The 22,751-nt window shown below is 32.9% G+C and overlaps 5 protein-coding genes across 6 annotated transcripts in view; 4 read left to right on the top strand and 1 right to left on the bottom strand.

Moving 5' to 3' along the window:
• Nucleotides 1-22,751, top strand: part of LOC131173756 (uncharacterized) — a 61,298-nt gene that overhangs the window by 38,096 nt on the left and 451 nt on the right. Inside the window, exon 3 of the mRNA XM_058135889.1 lies at nt 22,423-22,481. The gene's annotated coding sequence lies outside the window, so the exon portion shown is untranslated. The remainder of the gene's footprint in view (nt 1-22,422; nt 22,482-22,751) is intronic.
• LOC110640993 (BAG family molecular chaperone regulator 3) lies at nt 3,700-7,384 on the top strand. Its single transcript, XM_021792575.2, has 4 exons — nt 3,700-4,083; nt 4,191-4,447; nt 6,676-6,822; nt 7,031-7,384. Exons 1-4 carry the CDS (start codon nt 3,843-3,845, stop codon nt 7,169-7,171), a joined length of 786 nt encoding a protein of 261 aa, XP_021648267.2. The 5' UTR covers nt 3,700-3,842; the 3' UTR covers nt 7,172-7,384.
• Nucleotides 8,448-10,779, top strand: LOC110641018 (pentatricopeptide repeat-containing protein At4g21065). The gene has a single exon (XM_021792607.2). The coding sequence runs from the start codon at nt 8,554-8,556 to the stop codon at nt 10,411-10,413; it is 1,860 nt and encodes a 619-aa protein (XP_021648299.2). The 5' UTR covers nt 8,448-8,553; the 3' UTR covers nt 10,414-10,779.
• LOC131174078 (K(+) efflux antiporter 5-like) lies at nt 13,372-14,254 on the top strand. The gene is made up of 2 exons (XM_058137126.1): nt 13,372-13,438; nt 13,614-14,254. Exons 1-2 carry the CDS (start codon nt 13,372-13,374, stop codon nt 14,252-14,254), a joined length of 708 nt encoding a protein of 235 aa, XP_057993109.1.
• On the bottom strand, nt 14,381-20,352 carry LOC110641000 (uncharacterized). Of its 2 annotated transcripts, XM_058135888.1 has the most exons (5): nt 19,782-20,352; nt 18,982-19,038; nt 18,362-18,409; nt 15,660-15,766; nt 14,381-15,484 (listed from the first exon to the last, which is right to left on the bottom strand). In XM_058135888.1, the coding sequence occupies exons 4-5, from the start codon at nt 15,754-15,756 to the stop codon at nt 14,631-14,633; spliced, it is 951 nt and encodes a 316-aa protein (XP_057991871.1). In that variant the 5' UTR covers nt 15,757-15,766; nt 18,362-18,409; nt 18,982-19,038; nt 19,782-20,352; the 3' UTR covers nt 14,381-14,630. The 2 variants fall into 2 exon arrangements, with proteins under 2 accessions (XP_057991871.1, XP_021648281.1); XM_021792589.2 differs by lacking the exons at nt 18,362-18,409; nt 18,982-19,038; nt 19,782-20,352 and having other exon boundaries at nt 15,660-16,149.

Genomic DNA, 22,751 nt, shown 5'->3' with positions numbered 1-22,751 from the left:
TGTCATAATATTGATTGTCATTCAATTATTATAATTGTTATTATTATTATTTAAAACAAAAACATAATTTAGTTTAATATATACTATAATTATAGTTAAAATTTAAAAAATATGTAACTTTATTTATTTAATTAAATTTGAATATTACAAGTTTCATGATTAATTAACTATCATTATATGAAACTTTTGTGAGTGATAATATATTTTAATTATATATATTAAATAATTTTTTTTATAAAAAATAGGATTACATAAAGTGATAAGAAATGCAATTTTATTGAAATTCTAAATTGAATAAGTAAATATTAAAAGAAAAATAATAATAATTTATTCATAAAAATTAAGGTAATAATAATAATAATAATAACAATAATAATAATAATAATAATAATAATAATAATCAAATAATTAGCATAGAAGAGAGTTATACCCTCATTTTGACATGTAATAAATAATGTTTTTGTATTAATAAATTAATAAAAAAATGATAAAAAATTAAATAATGTATTTAATTATAAAAGCTTTAATTTTTTAAAATTAAATTTAAAAAAATAATAATTTAAATCATAAACATTAAGATAGTATAGTAAATAATAATAATAATAATAATAAAAAGTGTTAATAAAAAATAAAATTTATAAACGAAAGTATGAATAATAATAAAAAAATAAAGTGATGAAAAATGCATGATAAAATTAAAAGTTATGAATGTTTTAATTTATTTTTTAAAATATAAAAATTTAAATATTATAAATTAATTTACTATTTTTTATTGAAAATTGTATCGATGAAATTTAAGGTGATGAATAGTAAATCAATTGATGAGTTTTAAAATGATAAAAATTACTAGATATTGTTATAATAAAAAATCTAATGAATCAATCTAGCTCAAGATTTTTACTTTTATTAAACTTCAATTCAAAGTCAGTTTTTAAGCATCAACATTAAGGAGAAAATCTTTATATAAAAATATTATTTTGAAATATATAATAAATATCTATAAAATGTAACTTAAAAGGCAAAATTCTAAATAGATCAAAAAAAGTAATAGAGTTTCAAGCTTTGATTTATGGTCTGATATTAGCCTGGAACTTGCATTTTAGGCAAGTGGTGGTGAAAGTGGACTTTAAGGCTGATTTAAATGGCCTACTTCTCAAGAAGTAATTTAATTAGATTGGATTATGTCAGTTTCTCTCTAGGAGGTGAATAAATTAAATGCCTTAACTTCTAATAACCAACTAAATAATATAAATATAAATTTTCTGTCAGAAAAAAAAAAAAAACTAAATAATATAAATTATAGCACTTTTAGGAAATTTTAAGTTCTTGAACCAAGTTATCGATAATCAAACAAGGCTCAAGATGGTGCTGAATTTGATTGATGGTGAGTATGAGTACAATTTGAGGTTTGTGAATCTCTTGAACCAGTGTCGATGAATCCATTGACTGTGGCCGCTGCAGATACATCACTGCTATACAAAATCTAATAAAGTTGCTGACTAACTAGCAAATTTAGTGGTTGATGCGGATTTAGGATTCCCTTTGCTTCGTTTTTCTCTTCTTGAGGCTATGGATCTTTTTCTACGGCACCTTTAAGGTGTTTTTTAGCCTAGAGTTGTGGGAACTAGTCGTGAGCTTATTCATTTTGAAATTTTCTATCCTTTGATCCTCTCTCTCTATATATATATATACACTTTAGTACCATGTAGTTTGTATATTTTATAAATAGAGATTGAGTTTTTTTTTTTTTTTTTTCATTTAAAGGCATATATTATTATATTACTAATATTTAAAGATAAAATTACTAAACAGTATCGATATATACTGAAGTTACTTTTAAGCTGGTATGATAAATAGATTTTATCTATTTGATTGTATAATCATGTCATCAGTCTAGTACTAAATCAGGAAAAATGAGAAAAAAATGAAAATGTTAACAGTTATCCCTTATTGTGAGGAAATCAATAAGCAAATTGATGTGTACAGCTAAATAGGCGAGATTCATTTATTATGCTAATTTAAGAATACAAGGCAATTTGCGTACATTCACACTGTTTAATAATTTTATTTTTAAATACTAACAGAGTAATAATACTAATACCTACATGAAAAGAAAAAAATTCTCAAACATCTATTAATAAATCACGTAAACTATAAGGTACTAATGTAAACTCATACAATAAATAAATAAATAAATAAATATATATATATATATATATATATATATATAATTTTATTATTTTGAAGGTAGAAAATATAATAAAATTTTCTAACAAATTTATTTTATTTAGTTTACTTTTAAATTCTTATTTTTATTACATATGCACATTATTGTAATAATTTAATGTATTTTTACTCTTAAACAAGTAACCAACTCATATCACTCATTCTAACAATATATATATATATATATTAAAAGGAAAAACCTCACATCACTTTAATTTTATTATTTTTTTATAAAAAATAATATTATTGTTTTAATGAATTTATATGTGCATACGTATTTTATTTCAATCGGCACATATTTATAAATTCACCACTGTATCTTATATTTAAAAAAAGCTAACAATAATATTCAATAAGCTCTCATCTCTTTAAGAAATAAGAGTAGCATTCATTTAATTTCATTATTTAGTTTAAAATTTTAAAAAAATTAAATAAACCAAGATATTTTAAATGGGGAATTGAATCGAACATGTTATAAAACAAACCCAAATGAATATGAAATAATTTGATATAGTTCATCATTTTAATATCCAGTTATATTTCATATAGTACTTGTAAAAAAATTAAAATGAAATATAGAATAATTAAATTAAAATAGTCAAATAATACTCACTGTAATATATTAGATTATAATTTATTAACTATACAATTGATCAGAGCCTTTAATCTAATTAAATTTTTCTTATTCAAACTCAATTCATTAATTTAAAATATAAAATATATAATAAAATTTATTTATTAAATACATAAATTCTCCATATTTACATCTTAATTATAAGAAATCAAATTTAAACAAAAATTTTTCTAATTTAATCAATAATCACTATTGATTTTCCCACATTAACAGCTGAGTTGGGTAAGACTATCATTTTTTAAGCAAGTTGTTGTTACTAATCTATCCCATTAAAAACACTGCAGTTAACAAACTTAAGCAACATAACGCGCGTTACCAATCTTTAATCTTCAATGCTTACCACACATTCGATCGTAACGGTGGAAGGAGATTGTTGATCAGCGCCTCACGTTGCTTTCTGCGTCCCATTTGCCTTCTTTTGGTATGTAACTTTCGGTTTCTCAGCAACGAAAGCGACGAGCAACCCTGTAACTAATTAGCCTTAGCCCAAACGATCAAACCAACTACATAAAACGACGTTTGTGAAAATGATAACATACAGTTTATACCAGAACTCGCAGTGTTAAAGCCAGTAGAAGAACTCCACGTGTACATTTAGGACAAGTGAAAAGGGCAAACCCTGATTTGCTACGCTTCTCCTGGTCTTGGATCAGTTGGATGCCTTGCTTACTTAAAACTGTCGGCAACTCTCTGCTTAGCTGTTACTACAAACTAGACCTCCGAACACGTGGCATCACTTCAATTGGTCCAATCACTGTCCAGTCATTTTTCTCCGGTGTTTAAGCGAAGAACCCTCAAAATATAAAAAATAAATTAGAAAAAACGTATTTAAAACCCCACCTCACTGCCAACCCAGCATTACACCCTGTATGCTCTTGCTTATGTCGGCGAGTCAGAACCCAGAGCACGCTCATTTGGCCATTTCGTGTTCTCAGATAGTTTCTCTCATTTTCCGGGAAAATTTAGACGCTTTACTCGAAAAATGATGAAGAAAGGGTCGAATATGTATGGTAGAATGAGTAGTAGCTCGGCATCGACGACGACAACTTCGTCGTCGTCTTTTACGTTAAGAGACAAAGACTTCGAGTGGGAGATGAGACCAGGAGGCATGCTTGTACAGAAAAGAAACGAAAAGATCGATATTCCGCCAGCTATTTTACGCCTCCGAATAGCTTACGGTGCTCTCCGATACGAGATCTTGGTGGATGCTCAAGCAACTTTTGGTAGGATATGTGTGTGTGTGTGTGTGTGTGTGTACATTTATGATTGCCTTGCAGTTCTAGTTAAGCATGGGCTACAGTGGAGATTCTAACGTGGGGTTGAGTTGTAGGGGAGTTGAAGAAGCTTCTAATGGCGGAAACAGGGTTACAGCCTCGTGATCAGAGGCTAATGTATAGGGGAAAAGAGCGCGAAAATGGACAGTATCTGGACATGTGCGGAGTCAAAGATCGATCAAAACTCACACTAATCGAGGACCCAGCCAGCATAGAGAGGAGATATATCGAGACGCGTAAAAACGCCAGGATTCAAAGTGCTCATCGTGCCATCTCTGCTGTATCCATGGAGGTCGATAAGCTTGTAGAACAGGTGATCATCACCCATTTTAATTTTCTTTAGTCATGAAATGAAATTTCTTTTCATCATCTTTCTTTAAAAATTATTATTATTATTATTATTATTATTGGGTCAAAATAGGGAGTGGGCGACTGTCATGATCAAAAAGGGTTTTATGCCACAGTAATTATTTCTACACACTTGACTGGGGTGAGTATTTTGTATAAATTAAATCGAATTGAATTAAATCGAATCGAATTAAATCATAAAAATTAAATTATACATTGTAAAAATGAAATCGAATTGATAAAAAAATAAATGGAATTGAACCTTTTTATTTTGATTTGATTTGATTCAAATTGATTAATTTTATTTTTATTTTGGTTTAGTTTAGTTTAGTTTGATTTGATTCAAATTGATTGATTTTATTTTTAATTAATTTTTTAATTTAGACTGGATTTTTAAATTATTTGATCTGATTTTGATATTGGTTTGAATTTAATAATTATTAATCAATAGAATTAAACAATTTATATATATAAAATTACATATAATTCATAAATTCTTTATAAAAATAAATTAATTTAAAAATCAATAAACCTATTTAGTTTAGTTTGATTTAACTATTTTTTCTCTTCAAAATCAAATCGAATCAAAATAACTGAAATTTTTATAATATAAAATTAAATCAAATTAAATTATATTAAAAATCGAATGATTCGATTTAAATCGAATAATACTCATCCTTAATCATCGATAATCATTTTGGTTAAAACCATTATAATCATGTATACATTTTTTTATTTGGTGTTTATGTTGATAAGAAATTTCCTTCATGTCATTATCAAGTGTAGAATATTGACAAATTGTGTAATTTGGGCCATGGCCCTTGAGCCAGGAGGCTCTCTCCACTCATTTGTAAATTTTTGGACATTGTCATAATTTTATTAATTCATTCTTAAATTTTAGTAATTACATTGAAAAAAATTTTAAGTCATTACTCCATTCATTTTCTACATAAAAAAATTAAAATCCTATTTGTTTCAAAATTATAGTAAAATTTATTTTATTTATAAATAAATTTTATAGTAGAGTTTATTTATAAATAAATTTTTTATTTGGTATATTTTATATTAAATATAAAATTTATTTTAAATAAAATAAAATTTGTTTGAAATAAATAAAATAAAATGATGTATAATAAGAAAATAATTTTAAGTTTGAAATTCATTTGTAAATTTTATTAATTTTGATGAAATTTGATTTAGTTATAATAAATTTTATGGAATTGATCATTAAGAATTCTAAATGAATTTTTATTTAAATCAAACACTACAATTTTATATTTATAAATGAATTTTATAAAATTTTGTGGAATTCATTTATATCAAATACTATCTAAATTAATTGATGCTGTTTGTGAATTTTTTCTTTGAATACCGATTAGATTAGCTTTAATGTTTAAGCAGGAGATTTGAGCTATTTATATAAGCATCAAATAAATTTAGATTTGTTAAGATTATGATTATATGAGATTTTTTATCTTAAAAGAAGTCTAATTAAAGTGTAATTCGAAATCAAACTAAATATGAATACTTATAAAAATAATTATACTAATGGATGATGCTTATATTTGATTAAGATTATCATTCAATTAGGTAATATCATGATGTTTGAATCATATGATGCGATGGACAGATTATTCTTGTGTTCGAACTATACTATAATTCGAGATATTGACTATTCATACGTTTTGGTTGACTGAATCGAACATTTGAGTATTTTTAGAGTGCGCTGCATTCCTACCCCATATTTTTGAGGAGAGGGAGACTTTGCCATGGCCATTACTGATTGGTGAGGTGAAGATGGATGGAGCAGGAGTTTGGTGAGGGTATGAGATGTTTGGAGCTTGTAAGAGTCATGGATGGAGCAGCAGTTTGGTGGGTTGAGATTGAAAATGGGAGTGGTGCATGGTAACAGGGGAAAGAGAGAGAGATAGAAGGGGGAGGAAGGGATGGGTAATATACGAATAAAAATCTCTCTCATTAAACTAGTTTTTACATTATTGATTAGCGGCATTAGCTTACAGTTCTTTATGGGCCAATAAAGTCTGGCAATTCTTGGATAGCATCCTTGTCAACAGTTACATATCATAGATATGTTGCCACTTGCCAGGCAAAAATTACCCTGTTCAACTTTAGTTTTTTTTTTTTTCCCCATTAAGATTAGTTAAATTGGAACTTAATTTTCTTCTTGTGTAGGTTTCTGCAATTGAAAAATCCATCTCAAATGGAATTAAGGTGCCAGAAGTTCAAATCACAACATTAATTGAGATGCTCATGAGACAAGCAATTAAGTTAGATAGCATTTCTGCAGAAGGAGATGCTGCTTCTCTCAAAATTTTGCAGGTATATTTGCAATGCCTTTCCCTCTTTAATGTTTGTTTAACCCATATTACTATGGCATAAATGCCACTATTTGCCTTAGGCATTGCAGAAGCATAGAAGAAAACTAATTCATGATACCATTACCTGCCAAAATAATAATAATAATGCTAGCGTTGGTAAAAGAGTCTTTTAAGAAGTGCAAAAATGACATTGGCATTGATTTATGCAGAGTAAGAGAGTGCAGAAGTGTGTGGAAACTCTTGATGTGCTAAAGATATCCAATGCAAAAGTGAAGCCTGTTATTGCCACAACTAAATGGGAGACCTTTGATCCTCCTTCGGCCTTGGCTCAGTGGGAAATTTTTGATTGATTTTCCCCACACTTTTCATTTTCTTTTTTTCATTCATCTCTAGCTCTAGCTCCAGAGAAACATTAGCAAACTACTCCACTTGTACCTGAAAGTTCTTCAGTTCCTCAAGAACTTCGTCAATAAGCGTTGGTGATTATAATTTCATATGATTGGAGTTTTATGGAAACACAATATTATGATAACTCTATCGGAAAATTACTCGACGATTATTTTTTTTGATGCATATGCTAAGGGAGAAATTCAACAATGAAAGCTCTTCTTGTAATTTTTACTAAATTAGCTATTGGGTTAAAACAAATGAAAAAGAAATAGAGTTGTTTGATTTAGTTATCAAGAATAATAGAGTAAAATAGAATGAATATTCAATTTCATTTCTAACTTTTGTTATTTGATTTAACATGAAAGATTAAAATAATTTTTGTTTTTATCATTCCAATAGGTGCAAAATCCTAATTAAATAATTTGTAAGAGAAGCTTTATTATTTGGAGGGTATTTGATTTGATTTATAAGTCAAGTTAAATCTATTTATAAGTAGATTATCGGTTGTTTTAGCTTATAAATTAAAAAAATTACTTAAAATAAATCATAACTAATAATATATTTATTTTAAAACTACTTTATAACTAATTAAAAGGCTATATTATCTTAAAAATTTTTAAAAATATTTAACGTTATCCTCATTTTAACAACTACAACATGTAATTATATTTTTTTTAGTAATTTCAATAAATTAAATTACTTTTAAACAACTTTCAATCAAATATTTAAATTATTTAAAAATTATTTTTAAGTAATTTTATTAAATAATTAATTACTCATTTTTAATTTAACTTATAAATTGAAGAATATATTTTAAATCAAAAATTAAAAATAAATAATCAAATTAAACACTCTTTTAATCTCTTATTTTTATCATTAATAACACTTAATTTTTTTTATTCTGAAAAATAAATTATTTAATTTATCTTCATGTTTATTTTCAGTTTATTTGAATTTATTTGTCTCACTCTCTCTTTCTCTCTCATTTAAGTCTTTTTTTCATTTTTTTTATTTTTTTATTTTTTTTCCTTTCCTCGTAGAAAGACAAAGATTGAAAATGAAAAAGGAGGAAAAAAAAAGAAATATGGAAAATAGAGAATGAAACAATGAGAGATGGAAGGAAATTATAAATGATTATAATATTTAAGAAATAAATAATAATTTATCTTAAATATTAATAACTAAAATGGAAGGATGATTCTGAAGGTAAATTTGAAGAATAAAATAACCTCTATATATATATATATAGCCGTTTCTTGCCATATATCTTGTGCGAGGCTTCGTAGCTTGGATACTTTCAAGCCATATTAAGTTATTAAACTTTGGCTAGTCAGATGTTCTCATGCTCTCAAATACCCGGAGTAGCCAACCATTGGTTCTCCACTCTCATTGTCTCGCACCATCCTCATCTCAAATTCCGACAATTGATCTAATCCCAAGATCAGCCTGTCCAGAAAACCCAATACCTTACATTGTCAAAAAATGCATTGCCCTTTTGCAAATTTGTGCCTCTTCCAAATTCAAACTGAAACAAATTCATGCCTTCTCCGTCAGGCATGGTGTTCCACCCACCAACCCAGACATGGGCAAGCACCTTATATACTCTATTGTGTCCCTCTCTGCCCCCATGACCTATGCTCATAGTATCTTTAACCAAATCCAAAGCCCAAATGTTTTCACCTGGAATACTATGATTAGAGGCTATGCTGAGAGTGAAAATCCAGGACCAGCCATTGATTTGTATCACCATATGCATGTGAACTCCACTGAACCGGATACGCACACATACCCGTTCCTTTTAAAGGCTGTGTCTAAGATGGTGAACGTTAGAGTAGGTGAAAATACACATTCAATTGTTATAAGAAATGGATTTGAGTCATCGGTGTTTGTTCAAAACAGTTTGGTTCATATGTATGCTGCCTGTGGTCATTACGAGAATGCATACAAGCTGTTTGAATTAATGCCTGAAAGAGATCTTGTCGCATGGAATACTGTGATTAATGGATTTGCTCTAAATGGAAAACCCAATGAGGCTTTAACACTTTATAAAGAAATGGGTTTGGAGGGTGTTGAACCAGATGGATTCACTATAGTTAGCTTGCTGTCTGCTTGTGCTGAGCTTGGCGCTTTGGCCTTGGGTAGGAGGGTTCATGCGTATATGGTCAAAGTTGGGTTGAATGAGAATATGCATGCTAATAATGCCCTTTTGGACCTTTATGCAAAGTGTGGAAACATCATAGAGGCACAAAAAGTTTTTGGTGAGATGGAGGAGAGGAATGTGGTTTCTTGGACTTCTTTGATTGTTGGATTGGCTGTTAATGGTTTTGGTATGGAAGCACTTGAGCATTTCAGGGAGATGGAGAAACAACAATTTGTGCCCGGTGAGATCACTTATGTTGGAGTCTTATATGCTTGCAGTCATTGTGGCATGGTGAATGAGGGGTTCAATCACTTCAAAAGGATGAAAGTGAAATATGGCATTGTGCCTAGAATGGAACACTATGGATGTATGGTTGATTTGTTAGGTAGAGCAGGCTTGGTGAATGAAGCACATGAATATATTCAGAATATGCCACTGCAGCCTAATGCTGTTGTCTGGAGGACCTTGCTCGGTGCATGCACAATTCATGGGCATTTGGCTTTGGGAGAGTTTGCAAGAGCCCAGCTCTTACAGTTAGAGCCTAAACATTGCGGAGATTATGTGCTAATCTCTAATCTTTATGCATCTGGGCAACGCTGGTCGGATGTTCATAATGTAAGAAGGATAATGCTTAGTGAAGGAGTAAGAAAAACTCCAGGGCATAGCCTTGTAGAGCTGGGAAATCGTGTACATGAATTTGTTATGGGTGATAGAACTCATCCTCAAAGTGAGGCAATATATGCAATGTTGGTAGAGATCTCAAAGAAGCTGAAATTGGAAGGTTATGTGCCTCACACGGCAAATGTGCTTGCAGATGTAGAGGAGGAAGAAAAGGAAAATGCTTTATTTTATCATAGTGAGAAGATTGCAATTGCTTTTATGCTCATTAATACCCCTTCAGGAACCCCAATCAGGGTTGTCAAGAATTTGAGAGTATGTGCTGATTGTCATTTGGCAATCAAACTCATATCAAAGGTCTTCAACAGAGAAATTGTTGTGAGGGATCGTAGTCGATTTCACCATTTTAGAGATGGTTCTTGTTCTTGTAAGGACTATTGGTAAATCCTGATCTTTCTTTTTTGGACTGCTGCATAAATTTAAGAACAATGGAAGAAAGGATGAGCATTTATTTTGAAGACTGAATCCAAATGCAAAATTCATGCACTTATTGCCTATCTGACAGCATTCTTGGTGGCCTTGCATTCTATTGCACTCTGCGGGATAATTGTAGTGTTCATGCAGTGATGTAGTAATGGCTGTCATTGGTTTACACTTTACGCTGATACTGAATTCTCAATGCATTATGCATTGAGAAGTCGAGCTTATATGAGCTCGAGCGTTTGGCAGCTCAACCCTTGTTTTTATGCCATTTAAGCAGATGTAATTCTTTTCTTTTCTTTTTTTTTTTAATGAATAAATTTTACTGCATTCTTTACGCTTGTTTTTATGCTTGGCATGATGCTTCTTCGAAGAGGATGAATAATTTTCTTTAAAACAAGGTGTAAAGAAGAGTTATGAAATTTTTGGATCTTCTAAATGTCATTTTAGATAAAATGAGATTTTTGTTTTGAACAACTAAGATATTTAACTAAGACATTTAATATAAATAATTATTTTGATTTACTTTTTATTTGGGAGCGTGAGATAAGGTTTCTTAAACCAATGAAAGATAAGATAAAATATTTACTTTCATATGTATTGTAAATGATAGTTAAATTTGTATTTTTGGAATTAGTTATGTTACACTCGATCCGGGCATTGACTCGGGAAAAGAACTTGGTAGACAAGTCATCGGTACTAGAGTTATCGGTTTAATTGGTAGGCCAATGGTTAAACTAGTGGGTTATAAAAATATTAATTAAATATATAGTAATTAAATATATAATATTTCAAATTTGTATATACAGGGCACTTATTGTGTATTTTGAGGATGATACTGCAATTAATCTTGAGGCTGAATTAACTAGAAGTGGGAGGATAAGATGCTGCAGCTGTGGACTTAAAGGTGCTGCTCTTGGATGTTATGAGAAGAGTTGTCGCAAAAGTTTCCATGTCACATTGCAAAGATGATCCCTTAATGTCGATGGGATACTGTAAAGTGTCATAAGTTGAACTTCTTTTACTCATTCAAATTCTGGTACCATGCTTATTCCAATTATTTATCTTGAATGTTTTGTAGCAGAAACAACTTCGTCATGCTATGCCCTCTTCATGCTTCTTCTAAATTGCCTAATGAAGACTCAGGATCCGAAGAGAGAATAAGAAAGAAATGCATTTCAAAAAGGTATCTTCAGTTGAATTTGTTTGAGTATACATGATGATTTGACTGTAGAGCGTACCTATAACTTGGAAATCTCTCTTTCCTCTTCCAGAAAAAGGCCCAATCAGAGCAATCAAGTTGTTTTAAACGTGAAGTCAGTTCATTTCCAAGTTGGAAAACAAGTGTAACACCGTTGGGATTTGAGCATCACCCATGTCATTGCATCAACAGATGGAAATGGAGCTTGCAGAAGAGCCCTTAAGATCTTGATTGGCATCTTAGATGGGAAATGGATACTGAACATTGAGTGTTAGCATCAGTTTCTCTGGAATGATTTTATATGCTCAAATTTTGGAAGTTACAAGCACCTCTACATGTTGAAGATTAGCATACGTATATGCTATATATAATGTAATAATACTTCTTGTAAACTTTTGCTTTCTGCAGGGGTTAAGGCTTGGACGAAGGCAATGAAACTTGTTCAAGAAGGCCAATATGAAATTGTAGTGGATGTTCATGGAATCAGGGATGCCCCGCGACTTGGAAGACTAAGAATCCTAAACAAGGTATGCTTGCAAGTGTCATTTGCACTCTAGGGATTTGTCCTCTCATTTGTGAGCCTCACGCTTGCACGTGTCTAATCTTTATGGGCATTGATTGTCTTGTTCTCTTTCCTTTTTTCAATCCAATCTTATTCTCTCTGTGACAAAATCGCTCATTAGAAATAATTCTGTGGTTTTGAAAATTTGCTTCTGTTGGATTGTAACATAATGCCAGCTTTCATCAGAACTAGAATATTGCTCTGCCGTCTTAGACATCATACTTCCATCGCTACGAGACTTCTGTGAATGCGGTATCTTAATTTTAATTCCAGCTTATGGAGATAATTCTGCTACAGGTTTTTTTCATCGCTTATTAAGCATAGTCCTAACAGCATTGTTCTTGCATGTGTTCACTGAGACATGCTCGTTTGTGTACACAGTTTATTAAGAAATTTTATTTTGCAACAACTAAAATTTTTGAGGGGTTTAACTTCTATTTGATGGAAAATACTGTAGCTTGTTATAAGGGTTATATTCAAGATCTTCTAGTTGCTGGTAGAGTAACTGTTCCACATAGAAAACCCATTTCTAGAGCCCGGGGGGCCTTGCCATTGGGTTCATCTGCATCTTGTTCTATGTGAAATATGAAGGGAATCGAATCACTAATTCAATGATTACTAATCGTCTTCAAGCTGAGTGTTAGAAGAAAGAATACAAGTAATGAAGGAAATGATTGTGTATTTGTCTGTGTATTTGTCTGTGTATTTGTCTGTTTCATTTACAGAGATATTACATCTATTTATACATGAGAATATGAGCTAATTTAAAAATATGAGCTAATTTAGACAAGAATAATAATTACTATAATTATGCTATAAATTTCCTATAATCATATTAATTACTGTAATTATGCTAATTGCTATAATTATACTAATTGCTATAATTATGCTAACACCCCCCCTCAAACTCAAGGTGATAGCGCATGTGCCAACTTGAGTTTGCTTAAGAGATCCTGAAAGCGAGTGGGATGATGCGGTTTGGCTGAATATATCAGCGGTTTGGCTGATAGAGGAGACAGGAATCAAACTGAACGGGTAGAACGACGAAGAGTAGTGCTAGGAGGCGGATGCGGCGCAGTGCTTGGATCAACAAGCGGTGCAGATTCAGAGAGGAGGTAAACTGGACGGGTAGAACTACGAAGAGTAGTGCTAGGAGCAGATGCAGCTAGGAGCAGATGCAGGCGCAGGTACTGGATCAACAACTGGTGCAGATTCAACAGAGACAGGTAAACTGGACGGGTAGAACTACGAAGAGTAGTGCTAGGAGCAGATGCAGGCGCAGGTACTGGATCAACAACTGGTGCAGATTCAACAGAGGCAGTTAAACTGGACGGGTAGAACTACGAAGAGTAGTGCTAGGAGCAGATGCAGGCGCAGGTACTGGATCAACAACTGGTGCAGATTCAACAGAGGCAGTTAAACTGGACAAGGAGATTAGGGAGCGGTTTTACGGGAATTTGTTGAATTCCTCTGCGCCTGAAAATGGAGAAGGCAGTATAGCCAAAATGTTTGATCGAGTTCTGGAGAAAGAGTTCTCCGAAAATGATCAGCCTGAAGGTTCTGATGGAAGCAGCTTCAACAGCAGTGTAGCTGATCAACAGGCTGTATTGGAGACTGTAGCTAAAATCACTCATGAGAAGGCCAAGAAAAATGATACACAAGTGGCTAATGGAACAAAATCATTCCAGTTTCCAAATGTATTTTCACTTGAAAATGAAGATTCTGAGGACATGACAACTCTTATTGACAAAAAGGACAATGTATTTGTGATGTCAAACAAGAAATCCAAGTACCCAATACTTCAAGTAGATTTGAGATTAATTTCAGATCTGGTTGTTGTCATAGTTTCTGCTGCCATTGGTGGAATTGTTTTTTCTTGTTTGGGACAGCCGGTCATTGTGGGCTATCTTCTTGCTGGTTCGATTATTGGACCAGGGGGTCTGAAATTCATTAGTGAGATGGTACAGGTTGAAACTGTGGCGCAGTTTGGTGTTGTGTTCCTTCTTTTTGCTTTAGGGCTGGAGTTTTCTTTGACAAACTAATTAATTACTGTAATTATGCTAATTGCTATAATTATACTAATTGCTATAATTATGCTAACACTGAGAATGGTCAGAAACTTGATACTTTATACCAAGAGCTTAATAGAGCAACATGTTACCAAGAAAGAAAAGATAAAAAAATTTTGGAATTAATGCAAACTATTTGGAGACAATACACTGTAACTCAACTAGTCAATTGAACTGAAATTCACAATGCGCGCGTGACTAATAACTTCTACTTTGGCGCATTACAACTGCTTGCCTCTTAACAATCAATACGTATGATCTTCGATCTGAATTATACAAAATATAAAAACAAAAAGCAGCAGAAAAATTCCAGAGTAGACAGCTTATTATTTCAGTCATCCTTTCCTTCTCATGCGAGAACAGGGGGCTTGGTGGCACTGATCTCAGCTTTTGGTTTAGCACATTCGATATTCTTCTCTTCATGCTTAGAGATTTTCATGTTAAATCGCTCGAACATTTGCTCTAACGCTGAAATCTCCTCTTCTATATCTGCTTGTTGATCTTTGGTTGAGGCCATTCTTTGCCTGAAGCTACGGATCTGTTCAAGACCTGCACTTACTTCAACCCTGATTTCTTCCATTGTCTTCCTAATTTCTGAGTTCTTCTCTTTTGCATCCTTGTATTTCCTCTTTAAAGATCGATAACTATCAAGGGACTTGAGGAGTTGCTCCGAAAGTGCCTTGTTACGATCCTGAAGAGCTGCATTCCCTTGAGCATCCCCTGCACTGCTTTTCTTCTCCTTATGCTCCGCGGCATGAGATTGTAGTTTTGTTAACAATGTAGCGTTTTGTGCCTTGAGGTCACTGACAAGTTCCTCCATTTCATTCAACTCATAAACCTTTCTGGCAAGCTCACAGGCCATTATTTCCTTTTCCTTTCCCAAGCTTGAACACATAATTTCCAGGCTCTTTCTTGAAGCCAAGCTTGCATTGAGCTGTTTTCTCAACCTCTCATTATCATCGGTCGTCACCGGGTCTTGAGGCTTCTTGTCTCTAGGAGATCGACTAGGCCTAAGTTCTGTGTTGCACCTCCTGAGCTCAGCTAATCTTTTCCTAGCAGATTGAGACTTTTCGATTCGCGATTTAACATCATCTAGGATGGTGATCATTCCAGCAATCCTTTGCATTTTCCGGTCATCGTTAGTGCTCGCTCCATTATGCTCTTGAATTAGTTTTAGCAGCAGCTTCACATTTGTTGCAATGCCTGCACAAGCCAAGAAAAGAAAAGAAATGCATGAAACCAGGAAAGATCTATATTAGCTTCATGTTTCTACATATATATCATTATTTACCTGCAAAGAACATAATTTTACTTTTGCTAGTTCAAGAATGAGACCAAATCAAAGAGGATAAAAAAAAAAAAAAAAAACAATAATTACCTTCTAAACTATAATCTTCTGGGCGTACAGCTTTCGTTGGAGAAGGAGGTGCCAATTCCGGAGATGAGAATGCTCGAACTCGGGCTATTCCTTCCATGAGGGAAAATCTTGAAGAAAAAAATGGTGTTGGTCTAAGTTATGGCTTGGCATCAACCAAGAAATGTAATAAGAAGATGGTGAATTTATTAATAATTAATAATTATTACATGGTTAGAAAGATAATAAAAGATTGTATAGTGCGTGGGGTGCCTTGAGAGAAGAAAAAAGAGAGGGCCTTCGCACTCTCCCTCCTTTTATCTCTCTTGGTGTTCTTTATTTGTTTTGGATTAGGTTTGCTTCTCTTTGTAATACAGTCTGGTTTGATGGTGTTGAAGTCATTTTGAGAAAAATGGTTGGTTCTTGGCTTCTTACTTCAAAACCAGGCGTAATTATTGCTCATGGTTTGACTTTTTCATTGGCCGTTTGTTGCTTTGACTTTCACTAAAATGGGCATAACATCTACCTAATTATTGGATTGCTGTAATAATTCTATGTTTTGTCCTAAAATTTATATCCTCATCTTCCAAAATGGAAAACAGACAAGTTATTACGCTATGCACTAATTCATAAAAAAATTTATGAAATTTTTTATATAGCAAACTTTTACATTCATAAAATATTAATATTTTCAAGATTTATGACTGTTTCTCTCTCAAATAATACGAAGTAAAATCGAAGTGTGTATCATCAAATGAATGATTTGGCACATGAGCGTATAAATCAGGCGCTATAAACGGCCTTGAAGAGGGGACACTACATGTGTTGGTTTGAGCATGAAGAGATTTTCTCATTTCTAGCATTTGTTCTACCATACCTACTTCATTTTTTAAGATTTTTTTTCCTTTCATTTTGTCAATTTTTGACTAAAAACGTCCTGCACTTATTTTTTAACCTAATCAATCTAACTGACCATTTTTTTTATTTTATTAATTATTGTTAATTATTCAAAAAAAAATATTGTTAACATCACCTTCTAGAAGGACATTTAATTCAATGTTTTAGCTTGATTTGAGTTCACTTACATAGACCTAGCATCTTCCATTCTCCATTTTTTTTCCCTTTTCTTATTATTATTATCTTTGCTGTAATATTTTATAGAATATCAATAGATTATTTAAACATTTTTAAAATAATTTAATCATCCATAATATTTTTTATAGATTTTATTTATATTGATTTTTATTATTTTTGGTCTTTTAGTTGATTTTTATTAGTGTTTATTAAGAGTACTTAGCTTAAATTTTATTTTCTTTTATTTGATTAGTTTTTATTTTTTATTTTTTGTGCAGTGAATGATTAAAAAAGCTTTTTGGTGATAAAGAATTTGAGAAAAATAGAAGTTGAAAGTTAAATGAAGTTTTCAGGCAGTAAATACTACAATCGAGCTGTGGAAATGAAAGATATATCACACCCAAGCTATGGGAAGAAAAAGGAGATGAAATGAAAGACGTAGTGAATCCTACAACCTGCCTGCAAGATGGAGTTAAAAGCACACCCTGCCTGTTGAATTAAAAAATGCACACAACCTGCTTGTGAAAAGGTGCACAGGCAAGGTGGGGAGATGCAATTTTTTAACTTTTCTTCACCAATCAGCTTTTGACAACACATCAAGAGGAGAAAGTAGGCCAAAAAAGAATTAGTTTTTTTTTTTCTCTTTTCCAACAGAGATAATGTCTCTTGATCTTCAATATATTCTAGAAAACTCCATTAAAGATTTTTAAAGAAGATTGGAGTTAGGAGCATTTTTTCTACATTAACTTAGAGTTTTTCTTCTTTTCATGTCTTTTCTTTATCTATTTTTAATCAAATACTCATTTGTTATTGTGATGTTTGGATGCAATTTTATTGATTTTTTGTTGGTAATTGATAGATATTATGAGTGGCTAATTTTTTTAGCTAGAGATTTTGGTTTAGTTTGACCTAAAGAATTTTATCAATTTTGATTTATTTTCTCTATTTTAGTAATTAATGATTATTTTTTATTTTAATGTTTTTAGGTGTTTGAAAGAATGCTTGAATGACCTTTGATTCGTAATTTAACTTTGAAGTGGGTTGCGAATCTTGTTTGAACCATTAAAATATAGTTTTAACTAAGAGTGGAAACTAAAACTAAATACCATAGTATATTTTTAATAATTTTGGTTTTTAATGCTTTGATTAACCAAACAACTCTTATCGGAAAATTTGGATTATTTTTGTTAATTAAACGGTTTAATAATGTTTGGAAATGATTATTATATATATTTATGTTATTGTCTTTGCTAATTGTCACGACCCAACCTATGGGCTAGACCGGCACTAGGACATCGGCCAGCTTAAAGCCCCCAAGGCCCGTAGTAAGCCTAACTATTCCTCAAATCCATAACCAGGCCCACAATTTAGACTCAATATGCATATAAAATAATTTAAATTAAACTGTTATAATTTCATTTTGGGCCAACTTAGCCCAGAACTTTTCAGAAAACTAAAATCAGGGGAGTCCAGCTCAACCTTGTTACCTCATTTATAAACTGTTTAAATACCATATAAATCTTCATTTATAAATCTCAAAAATTTAAATTAACACAATTTCTAACAAGGTCCACACTATTACTAACACATGCGGAGTTCTAGATTTTAAATTTAAAAAAGATAGTAAAACAATTAAATAATCGAAGTTAAACCTGCGAGAAAGAAAACAGGTTGCTCTGTAAAATAACTTCTCCTGTGGCCTGGAAAAATATTGAACAGGAGTGAGCGTTCGACTCAGAGAGTAAAATATCAATTTTAACCATAATCTCTATAACTATCTGAAACTAATGCACTCTGTAGAGTGAAATGCAACATCAGCAATAAATTCACATCATAACAGCAAAAAGGTAATTTGGAGCACTCACACACCCAGTAATATCAATCATAATATATGGGAGCTGATCCCCTATACAGCTCTCTTAAATCCAACCTGGTGCCAGCGAAGAACTCAGCTCGGACTTCCACTTAATAACCAAATCGAGGTCCCAGCGAAAAACTCAAGCCGTGTCTACCCCGAAAGACCGGGTCCCAGCGAAAATCTCAAGCCGTGTCTACCCGTCCTATCCATAGTCCACACCACATCACACGCACGCCAACGCACGCACACTGCTCCAAATTACCACAACAACATTCATGGCACTTAACAGTTATGAATGCAACATAAAACGTGTCTAGAGTTTAACTACATAGATATTTACATATAAGTGATGCATGAGCATGCTTGAACATATAATAATATCGAAATTACAATTAAAATTAATATTTTACTCACAGTACACCGATGACTATTGTGGCTGTTGGATGCAGAAAAATAGCTGACCTCGATCACCTAATAATTAAATTATAAATTTATTAGTACTAAGTTAAGATAAAACTCTAAATAGGCAATAGACAGCCTAATTTATGCCTGAAATCCGGCAGAGTTTTCCCTATCCCTGGAACCTACCCAACCTGCAAAAAGGCTCAAATAACACTTCTAAATTCTCAATTTCCACAATCACATCTCATCAATATCACATGGCCCCTCCTGGGCCCTCCAATTAAGATAATACTCAAAATCTTAGAAATTATGTTTTAGTCCCTATAATTGACATTTTTCAAAAATCCACTCAAACAAGCTTTAAAAATTCTAAAATTTTGCCCCGCAGTCCTTAATAATATTATAAGGCTATTGCAAAATGAATTATAATTTTCTAATCACCTATGAATATTTTATTCAAGAATTTTACTCGATTCCATAAGTTTTCAACATCTAAAATATTCTTAATTGAACCTAATTAAATATTCACATATTTAAACCTTCATCCTCAAGCTTCAACCAATTATATAAAATTCAATTATCTTAATTTCAAATAATCTTATATGCCCATATGCTAAAAATCTAACTAAATTTCATCTATATTTTTCAAAAATATTCTATAATCACTCAAAAATTCAACAAACACCATAGAATATCTCCAAATAATTTTACTTTCATCATATATTTTTCTTAGAATTTTTCTTCAATTTTTTCTGTTTAAGAAACACTGTATTTATGCTCCACAGACAGAGAAATAATAAAAATTGTCTTACCTGAAGTTTATCTGTGTTTCAAAAATTCTAAAAATTTATGAGGAAGCCTCTGGAAGTTGAATTATCTCCATAGCCCACTGGAGCCACCGCCGGAACCACCGCGCACGGTGGCCGGCCGCCGGCGACATTTGCCGGATCTGATCATACCACCATGTTCCTCTCCTCTTCCTCAGTCCATAGGTGGTCTCGGATCGTCGATCCAACGGTCGGATCGTCGTAGATCTGACGAAAAAGCTTGAAAAATCCGAAACTTCTCTCCTCCATATCTCACTCATCCGACCTCCATTTGCTGCAAAATTGGTATCAAAAGAAAGTTCTCGGAACAAACTTTCCAACACCACCTGAATCGCTTCGATCGGACGTCGGATGAAGCCGGAATCGCCCTGGAAAGCCGCTGCCCACTGTGCGCGCGTTTTCACTCTCCTCTCCCTCTCTTGCCGCCGTTTCTGGTGTCTATACATCGCCGGAGGTTCGCCGGCCGGGTGGGGAGCTGCTCGGGAGGTCGCTGGCTGGTCACCGACAAAAGAAAGAAAAAGAAGAGAGGGAAGGAGAGGAGAGAGAAGAGAAAATGGGGGGGGGTTCCTACTCCCATTTTTTATTTTGATTTTTTTTAATAAATTGGGTGGCTGTGACAGTGGAAACCCACTGCCACACGCCAAAAATCCCATCATCTTTTTTTTTTTTTTTTTTTTTTTTTCTTTTCTGGATGTTACACTAATATAGTTAAATTGATTATATGATAAAATTGAATAAAATTATATAATGAGTTAAGGGAAATCAAAATCTATTTTCATTGGTTTTAATTTTCATTTTTATTGTTTTGCTACCTAATTCTCAATTACAATTAATTTTAGTTAATCTTAATTTGAGTCGGTTCTAATTTCCTTTCTTCAAGTTAAATTGATAGTCTAGATATTAATAAAATTAACATAAATTTTAGTAATTAAAGATAACTCTAGTGAAGCAATATTTAACTCATTATTATATTATTTATATGAATCCGTATACTTATGGATACAAATTATTTAACCATATTATGGGTGATAATTTAAAATTATATATTTTTTTACAAATAATTATAATATTATTAAATCAAAATTTATTTTTCATGCAAATAAATAGATGAAAAAAATTCTTCCTGTTTAATTTCATAATTTTTTAATAATAATGTAACACCCCAAATTTTATTATTTATGAGTATTTTTGGTATTTTAATTTTATTTGAATTTTAGGAAATTTTTTGAGATTTTTCGGATTTTAAAAATCGGGTTCGATTTTCCGAAAATATAAACTTTGATGATTTTTAAAAATTAATTTAAAGACCACGTGGCAAAACTAAAAATATATTTGGAGTCTACGTATTTTTCTGAGTTTTAGGAATTTTTGAATTTTGGACCTCGTTTTCGGTCCCGAGCGCAGTAAAAATTCAAAATTTTGTATTCGAATCGAACCGCCGAATCGAACCGGACGGATCGGACCGGTCGAATCGGACCGGTCTCTTTCTTTTCTTCCTCTTCCTCCGCGCGACGCTCTCCCCTTCTCTCTCTCTTTCTCTCTCCTCCCCTCCCACGGCCACTGCCTCCCTGCATCCTCCCTCGCCGCGCTCCAGCCCGGCCTGCGCCGACGGCCGGAAAGCGCGCGATTCCCCACGCGCGGCGCGCCGACTTCCACGGCCGCCCGATCCGGCCACCACTAGCACCGGGTCTTGTGTCCAAAATCATCGACTCGGCGAGAGCTTTCCATAGACACCAAGAACGCCGAAATCCATCGAGCGGATTGTCCGATTTTAGCTCGGGAAGATTTTAGCCCATTTCGACTTTCGGGCTAGATTTCTCGAAAACCGTGAATCCCACGAGAAAACCGAGGCCACCAGCACGCTCCATTCGTCGAGAGCTTCGCAACGACATAAATTTCGAATTTTTCCGACACCGTTTTTCGGTGGGTCCCACGGAACTTCGCAGTGTATTTTCGAGCATTAAATGAGCTTAGAAAATTCTGAAAAATTTATGTACTAACCCCCGTGTTATGGGCTTCGTGTAGGTATTCTCGATTCGCGGAAATTCGGCGATTGATCGGTGCGCAAATTTGGGCGAATGGACCGTTCTGGAAAAGTCTCCGAATTGGGCCGAGGTTTTGGCTAGCCCCCCATTGTCAGACGTCCCGAGCGTGTTCCCGAAGTCGGAATCGGCAAAGGTAAACCCGAACCTTGTTTTTTCGTAATTTTCTAGTGCTTAAATAGGATTAAAAATCCATAAAATATTCGTGGTAGCTTAGAAAATTACGATTCTTTTTGCAATAGCTTAGTAATATTGCTAAGGACCGCGGGGCAAAGTTTTATAATTTTTAGAGCTTGTTTGAGCAATTTTTGCAAAAATGATCTATAATAAGGACAAAATTGAAATTTTGCGTATTGTGATGAATGACTGATTTGATGGGCCCAGGAGGGGCTGTGTGATATGATTGAACTGTTGATATATGGATTGTGAGTATAGAAGTGCGTTTTTAGCCCTTTTGCAGGTTGGGTAGGTCCTAGGTATAGGGGAGACTCTGCCGGATTTTCGGCACGACTTAGGACGTAATTGGTCTTTTCTTTGTTTGTATTGAGTCAGATTGTATTAAATAATTGTAATATGATTGTCAGGTGAGCCGGGACAGCCTTCTTCCTCCGCCCAGCCGCCACAGTAATTTGTCGTCAAGTTTGTGAGTAAAATATTAATTTTAATTGTAATTTCGATATTATTATATATTCAGCATGCCCATGCATCACTTATATGCATATATTTATGTAGTTAAACTCTAGGCACGATTTATGTTGCATTCATAACTATTAATGTGCCATGAGTGTTGTTGTGGTAATTTGGAGCAGTGTGCGTGCGTTGGCGTGCGTGTGATGTGGTGTGGACTATGGATAGGACGGGGTAGTCACGGCTTGAGTTCTTCGCTGGGACCCGTTCCTTCGAGGGGTAGTCA

Source organism: Hevea brasiliensis, chromosome 15 (genome assembly GCF_030052815.1).
Source record: "Hevea brasiliensis isolate MT/VB/25A 57/8 chromosome 15, ASM3005281v1, whole genome shotgun sequence".
NCBI lineage: Eukaryota > Viridiplantae > Streptophyta > Magnoliopsida > Malpighiales > Euphorbiaceae > Hevea > Hevea brasiliensis.
The sequence above is the reverse complement of the archived record's forward strand: the minus strand, read 5'-3'. Positions and strand labels throughout refer to the sequence as shown.

Excerpts from the sequence above, each read along its gene's own strand:
- LOC131174078 (XM_058137126.1), top strand. The coding sequence starts at position 13,372 with ATGCAGCTAGGAGCAGATGCAGGCGCAGGTACTGGATCAACAACTGGT. Across the intron at positions 13,439-13,613 it reads TGCAGATTCAACAGAGACAG|ATTCAACAGAGGCAGTTAAA; the intron begins GTAAACTGGACG and ends CAACTGGTGCAG.
- LOC110641000 (XM_058135888.1), bottom strand. The coding sequence starts at position 15,756 with ATGGAAGGAATAGCCCGAGTTCGAGCATTCTCATCTCCGGAATTGGCA. Across the intron at positions 15,485-15,659 it reads AGAAGATTATAGTTTAGAAG|GCATTGCAACAAATGTGAAG; the intron begins GTAATTATTGTT and ends TGGCTTGTGCAG.
- LOC110640993 (XM_021792575.2), top strand. The coding sequence starts at position 3,843 with ATGATGAAGAAAGGGTCGAATATGTATGGTAGAATGAGTAGTAGCTCG. Across the intron at positions 4,084-4,190 it reads GGATGCTCAAGCAACTTTTG|GGGAGTTGAAGAAGCTTCTA; the intron begins GTAGGATATGTG and ends GTTGAGTTGTAG. Across the intron at positions 6,823-7,030 it reads CTTCTCTCAAAATTTTGCAG|AGTAAGAGAGTGCAGAAGTG; the intron begins GTATATTTGCAA and ends TGATTTATGCAG.
- LOC110641018 (XM_021792607.2), top strand. The coding sequence starts at position 8,554 with ATGCTCTCAAATACCCGGAGTAGCCAACCATTGGTTCTCCACTCTCAT.